At 40.0% G+C, this 14,242-nt stretch overlaps 1 protein-coding gene across 3 annotated transcripts in view; it reads right to left on the reverse strand.

Annotated features, from left to right (window-relative positions):
* cubn (cubilin (intrinsic factor-cobalamin receptor)) overlaps nucleotides 1-14,242 on the reverse strand; it is a 264,719-nt gene that overhangs the window by 219,671 nt on the left and 30,806 nt on the right. For 2 of the 3 annotated variants that reach the window (XM_063044182.1, XM_063044184.1), the window contains exons 8-13: nucleotides 13,895-14,063; nucleotides 13,670-13,801; nucleotides 8,875-8,970; nucleotides 4,964-5,088; nucleotides 4,425-4,608; nucleotides 124-305 (exon numbers count right to left, since the gene is read on the reverse strand). In XM_063044182.1, the coding sequence (XP_062900252.1) occupies nucleotides 124-305; nucleotides 4,425-4,608; nucleotides 4,964-5,088; nucleotides 8,875-8,970; nucleotides 13,670-13,801; nucleotides 13,895-14,063 (888 nt within the window). The remainder of the gene's footprint in view (nucleotides 1-123; nucleotides 306-4,424; nucleotides 4,609-4,963; nucleotides 5,089-8,874; nucleotides 8,971-13,669; nucleotides 13,802-13,894; nucleotides 14,064-14,242) is intronic. The other variant, XM_063044183.1, reaches the window with a different exon arrangement.

Here is a 14,242-nt window from a genome sequence, read left to right on the forward strand (position 1 = left end):
GAAAGATTTGCCCCTCAGAAACTGATCCTAGAAACTAGGCCAGGCATTTTAAACATGCCCTGAAGAAATTTGTGGAATGGCTATGTAATTTTAATATTGCAAAATATTTGATGAATGTTTTACCTCTAGGTAGTCAAAGCTGCAATCCTCATGGTGTTCAATGTGAAGGAGTCCAAAAGAAAAATTAATCAGAAAGTTGGGGTTGACTGAAATGGTCCAAAAGCAGTCTGTGTAGGGTGGGTAGTTGCCTGGATAACCCGGTGAACTTATAACACCATAAGTTTCATTGAGATGACTGCTACAGACTAAAAAAGGAAAGACGTAAAAGATACAAGCTGTAAAGTTTGTTCCACAATGGACAGCTTAATGTAAACAAAAAATCTTTAACCATATTAATATTTTATAAAATGTTTTCAGTCTGTTCATGAGAAACCAATGCGATTTACAGGACAATGTTGTTTCCTGCTTGGCTTTGCTGCCTGCCACATCTCCAGCGGTGCTCATGGGTCAGCTGCAGGCTCATCAGCCAGGGATTACCATTCATTGATATTTCACTCTCTTATCCCTGGTACATCTCCTTCTGGCGCAGCAGTCACAGGACGTCTCCCTGCCACCCCATGAAGCTTCCAGTGGGGTAAGTCGGACCCCAAAATACAATGGATTCTGGTTAGTTGGGCCATCAGTTAATCGGAGCAGCCGCTTATTTGGGACAATTCTTAAAGAACAAAAACTAATCGAGAAAATAGCCAGGATTCCCTTCATTTCTTTGGGACACTGTGCAGTTTAATTTGAACGGGAGTCTGGTGCTGAATAGTTCCTAATAAGCTTCAGTCATGTGCACTTTTGTGGCCATTAGACACAACATCGTGCTTCAAATAAACAGTTTTTAAATAGCATCAGTTATGTGTGTTTGTGTTCAAAATCAGTGATTTTAGTCACTGATAGGGAGAAATAAGCAGGACAATTCAGAACGGTTTTGCTCACTGCAGTTTCAAACATTCAGGCTTGGAGATGCCAGGAACAGCCATGAGTGAAAATGAAATTATTTCACTACTTCCACAAGTTAGGACCAACAAAGAATTTGAAGGTATTGACAATAACCTTGAATGTTCCAATGAAAATGAAGATTTGAAGGTTGCAACTGTCGAAAACCTTAAATGAAGGCAATCCATTATCTGTATGACGTGTCTCTGCTGCTTTTGTTTATTTACAGTCAATCAAAAGAACACAACCGCATACTCTGGATGAATTCTTCCATTGACAATCATTAAAAACTAATACAGATTTATAGTACTGTAGTGGTATAGGTAATGTTATAATTTGTTCTGTATTTAATTTAAATGCATAATATTTTACTCAGTTAAATGGTAGTTTTTCTTTTTTATACCTTTTTAATTATTTCTATGCAACTTTGGCTAACTGAGGCGGCCACTTAATTGGGCCAAATGGTCGTGATGTGCCCTAATTGAACTGGAATTTATCTGGGATAAACCATTTACAAAAGTTTTCACTCTGAAGTGCAATCATGCAGCACATATAACACTGAAATATTTCACAGTAATTCAATCAAATAAAAATAGCAAGTAAGAGACATGCATTACAAACTGACATTAACAATCTAAGGGTGTCTAATTTCTGTACAACCAATGAAGTACTTTTGAAGTTGTCACCCATAAAATGTCAAAAACTCATGGTAAGGAATTGTATGCAGCAAGATCTATGAATATTAATTTAGTAATAATAGCACAATCAATGATTAAAGATTAAACAGTGGTCAAATATTATAGGCCTCCTTTGCCCAGCAGATCTTCAGCATCTGCATAAGAGGGCAAATCGGACCTCAGTTTAACTTAGTTAAAATATAAGAGGGTTGATGCAGAGGATTTCTTGTACCTATGATCTGGAACAATTTGTCTGAAACAATAGCTGAAACAAATTCAATATTTTTTAGGGGGAAACAGAAAGGTCAAGTAACGACGTCATAGAATCAAACAGCACTGAAAAGTGCCCATTGGCCAACCATGACCATGTCAAATATTAATTACTTTAATTTCCATCTCCCGCCAGGATCTTATTTTTACTATGGATGTCCAGTCCCTATACACCTCCATCCCCCACCGGGAATGCCTCAAAGCTTTCTGCTTTTTTCTGGACACCAGACCTAACCAGTTACCCTCCACCACCACTCTCCTCTGTCTACCGGAAATTGTTCTCAGTCTCAATAATTTCTCCTTTGGCTCTTCCCACATCCTTCAAACAAAAGGGGTAGCTATGGGCTCTTGCATGGGTCCCAGCTAAGCCTACCTGTTTATCAGTTACATTGACCAATCTCTGTTTCAAGCCTACACTGGTGACCATCCCGCACTTTTCCTACACTACATCGATGACTGCATTGGTGCTGCTTCCTGCCCGCAACTTCCATCCTGCCCTCAAATTTACTTGGTCCATTTTCAACACCTCCCTCCCCTTTCTTGATCTCACCGTCTCTCTCTCCAGAGACAGCTTTTCCACTGATGACTATTATAAACCCACAAACTCTCATTGCTACCTGGACTGTACCTTGTCCCATCCCCTTCTCTCAATTTCTCCAACTCTTGCTGCATCTGCTCTCAGGATGAGGCTTTTCATTCTAGAACGAAGGAGATGTCCTCCTTTTTTCAAAGAAAGGGGCTTCCTTTCCTCCACCTTCAACGCTGCCCACAACCGCATCTCTTCTATTTCATGCACGTCTGCCTTTACCTTTATTCCCGCCACCCTACTATGGATAGGATTCCTCTTGTCCTACCACCCCACCAGCCTCCGCATCCAGCATATAATTCTCTGAAACTTCTGCCAACTCCAACAGGATCCCACTAACAAACACATCTTTCCTTCTCCCCACTTTCTGCTTTCCATAGGGATCACTCCCTACACGACTCCCTTGTCTATTCATTCCTCCCCACTGATCTCCCTCCTGGCATTTATCCTTGCAAACAGAACATGTGCTACACCTGCCTCTACACCTCCTCCCTCACTAACATTCAGGGCTTCAAACAGTCCTTCACCTGTGAGTCTGTTGGGGATCATATACTGTGTTTGGTGCTCCCGGTGTGGCCTCCTATATATCGGCGAGTCCCAATATGGAATGGGAGACCTCTTCACCAAGCATCTACCTTCCGTCCGTCAGAAAAAGAGGGATCTTCCAGTGGCCACCCATTTTAATTCCACTTCCTATTCCCATCCTGATATGTCCACCCATGGCCTCCTCCACTGTTGTGATGAAGCCACACTTAGGTTGGAAGAACAACACCTTATAATTCATTTGGGTAACCTCCAACCTGATGACATGAACATCAATTTGTCAAACTTCCAGTAATGCCCTCCACTCCCCCTCCTTCACCATTTCCCATCCCCTTTTTCCTCTCTCACCTTATCTCCTTGCCTGCCTATTGCATCCCTCTGGTGTTCCTCCCCCCTTTTCTTTCTTCCATGGCCTTCTGTCTCTTTCACCAATCAACTTCCCAGCTCTTTACTTCATCCTTCTCCCTCCAGGTTTCACCTATCACCTTGTGCTTCTCTCTCCCCTCACCCCACCTTTAAAATGTACTCCTCAGCTTTTTTTTCTCCACTCCTGCCGTAGGGGTTCAGCCCAAAACGTCGTCTGTACTCTTTTCCTAGATGCTGTCTGGCCTGCTGAGTTCCTCCAGCATTTTGTGTGTGTTGCTCTTGTTTGTTTAATTAGTTATCTATGCCTAATACTGATTACGATACTTTGAATAAAATTGTATGCCAATTGAAAATTGGGCTGAGAACTCAAGTTAATTATAGTTGCTTCAAAGAGACAACATATAATGTCAATAAACATTTATCTCACAGTCACCAGCTAGGCCATGTGCTGAAGACTCTTCTATGGCACTCGACCTACCATTTTGACTCAGAGTGAGCACAGAATGACTGAGACTGGATTTCACCCCTAGTCACAAGTTCAAAGTCACCTGCACAAGAAATTTGGTAAGTCCTCTTTGACCTCACCAAATTTTGTTATGGCTTGGTATGTCCCGAGATCACAAGAAACTGCAAAGTGTTGTGGAACAGCTCAGCACATCATAGAACCTGGTTTTTCTTCTATAGACTTTTTCTGTACTTCTTGGCAAAACAGACACCATTATCAAAGGCCCCATCCACCTTTGACATTCTCTCTTCTCCCCACTCCCACCGGGCAGAAAATACAAATACCTGTTAGCATGTACCACCAGGCTTAACAACAGCTTCTATCCTCCTGTTTTAAGATTTTGCACAGTCCCCAGCACAATAAGATAGACTCTAAACCTCACAACCTACCACTTTCTGCCTTTGTACCTTATTGTCTGCCTGCACTGTAGCTGTAACAATTATAATTCTGTGTTCCCTCCATTCATTTAACAGTTATACTTTTATCATTTTACCTTGTGGCATCTGGCACTCTGGTCCTGTCCAGTCTTGCGTGCAAGTACAAGAGTAACCATTGATGCCGTCAGTACAGTTTCCTCCATTCTTGCATGGGTTACTGGCACACTCATCAATATTCTGAGTACAATGGGTGCCAGTCCATCCTGGATGGCAAATGCATATGTAACTTGAAAATATGGCCTGTAAAATGCAAAGGTTTAGTACCAAGAAACGTTTTCTATGAACCAAGAGCTTTAGCTGCACCCACCTCATACCCTGACTTCATAATGTTTATGGTAGATATTGGCAATCAATATTACAGACACTTCTAGATAAGTTATAGCTTCACAAGAGGAAACACAATACTATTTCTTCCTTATGTATAATGTCAGAAAAATTACTTTCTTTGGGCAATGACATACACTAAGAAAATATTTTACTATTTTATAAGATACATGTGTCATTCAAAAATGTAAATCAACCAGTCAAGTCTTCTCTGTAACTTTGCTAAAGATATTATCGACAAACAATAACTTTGTGCATCATCAGAACTTACAAAACATTGCCCATTCACACATGGATTGCTGCGTTGGCAAAGATCAATCAGAGGAATGCAGCCATTGACTCCATAACCATTTCCAAAATAATCAGCTGGACAAGTGCAATTAGGAAAGATGGTACCTGAAAGTAATTAAAACAAACAAGGGAATGGCAACGCTCTTTTTTCAATTTGATACTGTTCTTAATGTAGTAAGGCCTGGATTGAACATTTGATAGTTTTTGTTTTACAGTTGAATGAAACATTAGAACACAGAACAATGCAGCACAGTACAAGCCGTTTGACCCACAATATTGTGATATTTTAACCTACTCCAAGATTAATATTATGCTTCCCTAGTGGAGTGGTGCCGCAGCAACAACCTGACACTCAACGTCAACAAGACGAAAGAGCTGATTGTGGATTTCAGGAAGGGTAAGATGAAAGAACATATACCAATCCTTATAGAGGGATCAGAAGTGGAGAGAGTGAGCAGCTTCAAGTTCCTGGGTGTCAAGATCTCTGAGGATCTAACCAGGTCCCAACATATTGATGTAGTTATAAAGAAGGCAAGACACTGGCTATACGTCATTATGTGTATAAGATGATGAGAGGCATTGATCGTGTGGGTAGTCAGAGGATATTTCCTAAGGCTAAAATGGATATCACGAGAGGGTACAGTTTTAAGGTGCTTGGAAGTAGGTACAGAGGAGATGTCAGAATTAAGTTTTTTATGCAGTGAGTGGTGAGTGTGTGGAATGGGCTGCCGGTGACGTGGTGGAGGCAGATACGATAGGGTCTTTTAAGAGACTCCTGGATAGGTACATGGAGCTCAGAAAAACAGGTAACCCTAGGTAATTTCTAAAGTACTGTAAGTACATGTTCGGCACAACATTGTGGGCCGAAGGGCCTGTATTGTGCTGTAGGTTTTCTATGTTTCTTTTAGAAGTTTGAAGAGATTTGTCATGTCAACAAATACACTCAAAAACTTCTATAGATGTACCGTGGAGAGCATTCTGACAGGCTGCATCACTGTCTGGTATGGGCGTTGGGGGGGGGGGGTGGTGTGGGTGGCAACTGCACAGGACCGAAAGAAGCTGCAGAGGATTGTAAATCTAGTCAGCTCCATCTTGCGTAATAGCCTATAAAGTACCCAGGACACCTTCAGGGATGGTGTCTGAAAAAGGCAGTGTCCATTATTAAGGACCTCCAGCACCCAGGGCATGCCTTTTTCTCATTGTTACCATCAGGTAGGAGGACTCTGCAATTCAGGAACAGCATCTTCCGCTCTGCCATCCGATTCCTAAATGGACGTTGAACCCTTGGAAACTACCTCACTTTTTTTAATATACAATATTTCTGGTTTTGTGCACATTTTGTATTCTATTCAATATACATATACTGTAATTGATTGATTGATTGATTTTTTACTTTATTTTATTATTTTTTTTCCTCTTTGATAATGCGTATTGCATTGAATTGCTGCTACTAAGTTAACAAATTTCACGTCACATGGCGGTGATAATAAACCTGATTCTCATTTTTCTATCATTCATGTGCCTATCAATAGGTTTCAATAGGTACATTTAATGTCAGAGAAATGTATACAATATACAGCCTGAAATGTTTTTTCTTCGCCTAAGATTCTCTAAAATTGCTCTGATGTATCCGCTTCTCCCATCACCCCTAGCAGTGCATTCCATGAACCCAGTACTCTGTGTAAAAACAACCCTACCCCTCTGAAAAAAATCTGACACAGCATTTGTGACCCCAATGTGTTTCAAACATGCAGCCTTCTGATTCAGTCAATGTACTACTAATGCACCATGATGATTGACAACATTAACAAGAATTAAGGAATATTTATTTAAGTGAATGCTAGTGGGCATTTACTATCTTACCAATTAATCTAGTTTCCCAGTCCATTTTTACCAATTGTATTTTTACCTTGGTTCTTACTTTCACTAAAATTTAAGACCGCTTTAGACCTAAGTCCTGCTGAGGGGTCTCAGCCAGAATGTTGACTGCTCATTCCCCTCCATAAATGCTGCCTGACTTGCTGAGTTCCTCAAGAATTCTGTGTGCATTGTCTCAGACTCAAGTGTCTTGCACTCAAACTGAATATGAAATTCTATCATGTATAATCACTCTTTCCCATAAGAAAAGTGGTATCAACACGAGTGTTTACAGAGTAGTGTTACAGAGAATGGATCTTTGATACTTAAATGTCAATATTAATTTGAATAAATGTTGGCCGAGGGAGAATTGAAGTGTTAAGTATTTATTGTTAACCTCAGCAGAAATTAAATGTCACAATTTTGAAAGTTTGAACATTTAGTTTTTCAAAAGACTGTGTTTTAAGCCCTGTAGCGTCCAAGACGGGATCTTTGATGTGGAGAGTCAGGTGATGTGGGAGAATATAGGGATACTTTCAAATGAAACAGCAAACACTTTGTCTTAAAACTTGGGTGAAACAGTTTTTCTGCATTAGGAACAGAAAAGCTATTCTTTACGTATGGGTTAATCTTGAAATAGACTCATGCCTATAATGGGTTATTTTGAAAAAAAATCGATAAAATGGATAAGCAAGATGTCTTGATATCTTGGCTGACAAAAGAATATTTATCTTCAGTGAATAATATGATAATTGACCAGTGAACTGTAAATTCCTTCAGGACTTGTAAGTGTAATTAAATGGTAATAACTGGGAAATGTAAAATTGGATAAGAAAAGGGAATTGGGCCTATAAGATTGAAAAAGGAAAAAAAAATTCTTTCAAATTTTGAAGCGTAAATCGAGGATTTGGAACCAGTCAAAGAGGGCTCATGAAAAGTGTGAATGCACTCTAAAGCAAAAAAATTATCAGGCTACCATTCAATGATATTAATCTGTTATCACCATAATGAAAATCAGTAAACAATTATTAATAGTTGCATCTTGGAAATACTTATGCTCCGCCTATACTGAACAATAAAGAACTACTATTCTTGGCCATCCACTACAAGAGACATTAGAACTAGAAATAAAGTTTCAAGCATCATCAACGTATCAATATCACACCTCTGTCATCTCTTAACCTATTGACGATACACTGAAAAGCTGAAAACAGCTTGTTTATGGTATCAAGCACAGTATGATATTGGAATAGGTGAACAAACGTGATATGCTGTGCACAAAACAATCATCCTATGGGAAAGCTGGATGAAGACACACTGAAAATCTCAGCCATATTCTGTTGATTGAAAACATTACACAATGAAATGATTAATGTATTTCCTGAAAGTAAGAACACACATGCTCTGTATAGAAACTGACAAGAGATTGAATCATTCCTCTCAGGGTTTATGGAACTATTTCCCAACAAATAGACTAAAATTAAAAAGGACATAGGATTTTAATTTCTAAATCTTTGGTTGAGAGTAATAATTGCTTTCTCATGTCTTTAATTACATTATAAGGAATTATCAATGTCGACTAAACTAAACAAGGTAAGAAAAGGGATAAAAAAATTTAAAGGTATCCATTAAAGAAGCATTGTTAAAAGGAATTCAGTACTCTTATCTATCGTGTTTTAAGAAACACTAGGAGTTCAGATTGAACAGTAAATTAGTGTGAGTGTATGACTAAACAGCATAATTTAGTGCATCAGTCAATGTACTGAGTTGTTGGTTTGTGTACATACTTGCGGAGCAAGTTAGCAAACTTTATCTTATGAATTAAGACTGGTTAATGCTTAAGTGTTTGGATCTCCAATAATGGAACTTGAACATGCAGAACTCAGCACTAATTTTCAAGCCAATGGTACAAATACGCTTTCACAAAATAGCTTTCATATTATGAAAATAATTCAACCTAATTCCAATTATTTGGTTTGCTGTTCCTTCTATCTGTCAGCAGTGCATTCACTAATGACGCAATTAGCGTTTTACCTGGATTGTAAGAACATGATGCAAAGTGATGACATCCTCCATTGTTCACTGAGCATACATCGATGAGGGTGCAGTTTTTCCCATCACCTTGATAGCCTACAGTGGAAATAAACCACAGGATACACACGTATGTATTAGAATTTGGACATCACTGGCAAGGCCTGTCAGTATTGTAGATCTGGTATTTTGAACTCATGTAAGGAGCACCACATCTGCATGCACCTTCCTGACTTGGAAATATATTGCTATTCTTGTACTCCTGCTAGATTTTAATTGTTAATTTCCCTACTCAACAGTGATGCTGCAAACACCTTCAATAGGACTGTATTCATTCACGAAGGCACCACCTTCTCAAGGTCAATTATGAATGGTCAATGTCAGATCCTGAAAACTTCATTCAATAAAAAAGGGTTTTAGGAAGCACTGCAACACACACAAAGTGTTTTGATATGTCACCAAATTCTCTAACAAATTTCTACAGATATACCGAGTTGAGCATTCTGACTGATATGGAGGCTCCAATGCACAGGATCGAAAAAAAGCTACAGAGGTTTGTAAAAGTTTGTCCTCAGCATCGAAGACATCTTCAAAAGGTGGTGCCTCAAGAAGGTGGCATCCTTCTTAGTAAGCACTGACATTGTTTAAGTTAAGATATAACTATAGTGCTATTGAGGAAGTTGTTACAGGATTGACAATGTTGGAAAGTGTATGGTTATGCACTTTAACAGAAGAAATAAACGGGCAGACTATTATTTAAATGGGGAGAGAATTCAAAGTTCTGAGATGCAACGGGACTTGGGACTTCGGCTCTATAAGGTGCTGGTGAGACCTCACTTGGAGTACTGTGGGCAGCTTTGGTCTCCTTATTTAAGGAAGGATGTGCTGATGTTGGAAAGGGTACAGAGAAGATTCACTAGAATGATTCTGGGAATGAGAAGGTTAACATACTAGGAACGTTTGTCCGCTCTTGGACTGTATTCCTTGGAGTCTAGAACAACGAGGGGAGATCTCATAGAAACATTTCGAACGTTGAAAGGCATAGACAGAGTGGATGTGGCAAAGTTGTTTCCCATGATGGGGGAGTCTAGTACGAGAGGGCATGACTTAAGGATTGAAGGGCGCCCATTCAGAACAGACATGTGAAGAAATTTTTTCAGCCAGAAGGTGGTGAATCTATGGAATTTGTTGCCACGGGCGGCAGTGGAGGCCAAGTCATTGGGTGCATTTAAGGCAGAGATTGATAGGTATCTGAGTAGCCAGGGCATCATGGGTTATGGTAAGGAGGCGGGGTAGTGGGACTAAATGGGAGAATGGATCAGCTCATGATCAAATGGCAGAGCAGACTCGATGGGTCGAATGGCCGACTTCTGCTCCTTTGTCTTATGGTCTTATGGTCTTATAAATCAGCAAAGATGAAGGAATAGCAAGGCAGTTCCAGTTTAGGGTAATGTAGATTGCAAAAAGTCATTAACATGAAGTTAAAAGGAACAACTTTGTAACCAAACGGTCCTGTTATTAGCCCACAATCGGTGTTGGCTGCTCAAGATAAATGGTTTGAAAAATGAAGTAACCATGAGAGGTTCTCACGTACATCAGTGAAAAATAATACAATGAATACTTGGCCTACATCAAACCAGGCAATATTGGCTGTTACTTTGTACCATTGTAGACAAATTCAAGGAGCCTGTAGACCAGACTGATATTATGACCTGGCACTTTAAACATGGTTACAGGCATATTTGATCTATCAATATTTGGTATATTTGTCCATCAGCCCTCAGAACATTAATTTTTGATGAATGGGATCTCTGCCCTCAGAAGCATTTTGACCATGTTTGTGAATTTCTTTGTCCCAGCAAAGGTGTTTGAATATTCAGATGTGTCCCCCATTGCAGAAACGTAACTCAATGACAGCACTGTCATACTCAAAATACTGAAGTAAAGGATGTCACTGCAGCTATTGAAATTGAGGTGAATTAACAGCTGTTACCTTTGATCTTAAGGTTATAAAAATGTGATGTACATTTTTTTAAGGCAGATCTACCAACAGGGTCTGCAGGAGAATGTCTGTGTGCTGTGATGAATAAATACTTCTATACCGTCAGTTCAGAATCAGAATATAATTCACCCTAAACCCTTCCAGCATTTACAACACAAGTCAAGGCCATGATGAAACTCTCTCCACTTGCCTCAATGATTGTTGGTCCAATAATTCTCATAAAACTTCAGGAAGGAGAAGTCAGGAGAACATGCACCATACCTCATCAAGGGGTCAGCAGTGGAAAGGGTGAGCAGCCTCAGTTCCTGGGTATTAACATCCCTGAAGATCTATCCTAGGCCCAACATATTGATGCAATCACGAATAAGGCATGTCAAATTTTATATTTCATTACGACTTGATTTGATATGTCACCAAAGACTCTAACACATTTCTATATATACTGAGGTGAGCATTCTGACCTGGTGCATTACAGCCTGATATGGAGGCTCCAAGGCACAGGATCAACAAAAAAGCTGCAGAGGTTTGTACAAGTTTATCTCCACCATCGAGGACATCTTCAAAAGGTAGTGCCGCAAGAAGCTGTCATCCATCTTTAAGAACCCTCACCATCCAGGACCTGCCCTCTTCTCATTACTAATATCAGGGAGGAGGTAGAGGAGCCTGGTGATGCACATATAATGTTTTATGAACAACTTGTTCCCCTCTGCCATCAGATTGCTGAATGGTCCACGAACCCATCAATGCTACTTGACTATTTTGGTCTTTTTGAACTATTTATTTTTTATTTTATCACGTAACACTTCTAATATTGCATTGTACTGTAGCCACAAAACAACAAATTGCATGATAAACTGCATGTCAGTGATAAATCTGATTCCGATTCAATACAAGTGTCCCCCGCTTTTCGAACGTTCGCTTTACGAAACCTTGCTGTTATGAAAGACCTACATTAGTTAACTGTTTTCGCTAACAGAAGGTGTTTTCACTGTTACAAAAAAAGCATCACGGGATAACAGGCAGCGCACGCCCCGAGCAGCCAAGCTCCTCCCCCAGAACTGCATTCTAGCCGGCATTGCTTAAACACGTGCCTATGAGCAGCCGTTAGCAAGATGAGTTCTAAGGTATCGGAAAAGCCTAAAAGAGCTCGTAAGGGCGTTACACTTAGCATAAAATTAGACATAATTAAGCATTTCGATCGTGGTGAATGAAGTAAGGACAAAGTGAGTTTGGCTTGTGGAAGTTGACGAAGATGATGTTGAAGAGGTTTTGGCATCCCATGACCAAGAACTGATAGGTGAAGAGCTGATGCAATTGGAAGAAGAAAGGATAACAATCAAAACCGAATGCAGTAGCGAACGGACCGAAAGTGAAGTCGTCCAGGAACTGAACGTGAAGCCGTCCAGGAACTGAACGTGAAGCAACTGCATGAGATGATAGAAAAATGCGCGAGGCTAAGCAGTCAAGCTTACTGTTGTTTTTCAAGCCTTCAACATCAGCCACAGCAGACAACGAACCTCAACTTTTGACATCGAGGCAGGTAGACATAGAAGAAGATGACCTGCCTGCCCTGATGGAAACAGACAACTATGAGATGACACCCCAGTGTCCCACCACCCCAACCCCCAGGACGCGGACCAATACATTGCCGCGGAGAATGCAGCGGTAGCCGGGATGCACCCATCACAACTTTAAGAAAAAAGCCGAAATAAACAAGCTAATTAATTAGGTGCCGCCTGGCACATAAATGTTGGCCTAGATCAGAGGTGATTGCCGAATGCGTCGCCTCTGATCTGGGCCGACATTTACATGCCAGGCGGCACCTAATTAATTAGCATGTTTATTTCGGCTTTTTTCTTAAAGATGTGCTGGATGCGTCCTGGCTACCACTGCATTCTCCGCAGATTGGTATCGGTTCGCTGACCGGAGGTTGGGGACCACTGCACCAGCCCAATCTCCGACGACTCGGCCTAACAAACCATCATCAGTGTGCTCGGCGCTGTCTTCCCAATTCCGCTAATTGATACTACACTGTACATACATTATTTATACTTTATATAGGCTGTGTATTTTTATGTGTTACTTGGTATGATTTGGCAGCTACATAGCTTAAAGGTTACCGGAGAGTGTTTCTGCCGAGAACGCTTGCGTGACATTTTCGCTACGGACAACAGTGTGGCAATGATTGTAGAAAAGTATTTCTATTTTATACAGGCTGTGTATTTATCATACCATTCCTGCTTTTACTATATGCTACTGTTATTTTAGGTTTCATGTGTTATTTGGTATGATTTGGTAAGGTTATTTTTTGGGTCTGCGAACGCTCACAAATTTTTCCCATATAAGTAAATGGTAATTGCTTCTTCACTTTACAACATTCCAGCTTACGAATCATTTCATAGGAATGCTCTACCTTCGGATGGCTGGGGAAACCTGTATTCAGGGCAAAGGAGCCTACTTGATTGGCATCCTCTCCACCATCCTAAACATATATTTCCTTCACTCTAGTATACAGTGGCTGTACTGTGAACCATCTACAAAATGCACTTTGAGAATTCAATACATATTGCATTAGATAGTATTGATGCTGCTCATTCTTAGAATATGGTCACATATTAACAGTGGTTATTGGTTGGTCCTAATATTTCAAATGACTACCATCAATTTAGGAATAACTTTGATAAATTTGTAATTAGCAAAGAATACTGTTTGAGGTAATGAATTTTCTGTCAATCATACCAACTGTTCCTTCATTCAATGAGCTAAACTTACAGATAGCTCAGGAGAAATACATACTGGCTGGACATGAACCACAATGGTAAGATCCCATTGTATTAATGCATTGAACAATTGGAGCTTGAGAACATTCTCCATTATTGGTTTTGCACTCATCAATATCCTGGCAACTGTGACCATCTCCTGACCAGCCTGTGAATATTTGAACAAAACATTATCTTCCATCGAAAAATAAACTTTTAAATAATATTGTTGTCATCTATTATAAAGAAGCAAACATATTACCTGCTGGGCAGCTCCCACAAGTGTAAGAACCTGGGGAATTGAAGCATGCCACTGGTGGATTTGTTGAGCAGGGTTGTACAGGAAGGCTACATTCATCAATATCAGAACTACAGGCTGAACCTGCAGTAGGCTGACTCCACCCTGCTTCACAGATGCAATGGTACTTGGTCTGTGAATAGATTATAAATCAAACAATTGAGCATTATAAAATGAGTCTGAAGCAGGGCAGGTTTTCGAGTTTATTTCTAGAGAATGCAAGATACAGTTGTATGGAAAACTAGATCAGCACATTTTGACAAAATTCCATGATCAAGAGTCTCTTGTGTCTACAAAGAAAACTGAATCAGC

Source organism: Mobula hypostoma, chromosome 3, assembly GCF_963921235.1.
Source record: "Mobula hypostoma chromosome 3, sMobHyp1.1, whole genome shotgun sequence".
In the NCBI taxonomy this organism is placed as follows: domain Eukaryota; kingdom Metazoa; phylum Chordata; class Chondrichthyes; order Myliobatiformes; family Myliobatidae; genus Mobula; species Mobula hypostoma.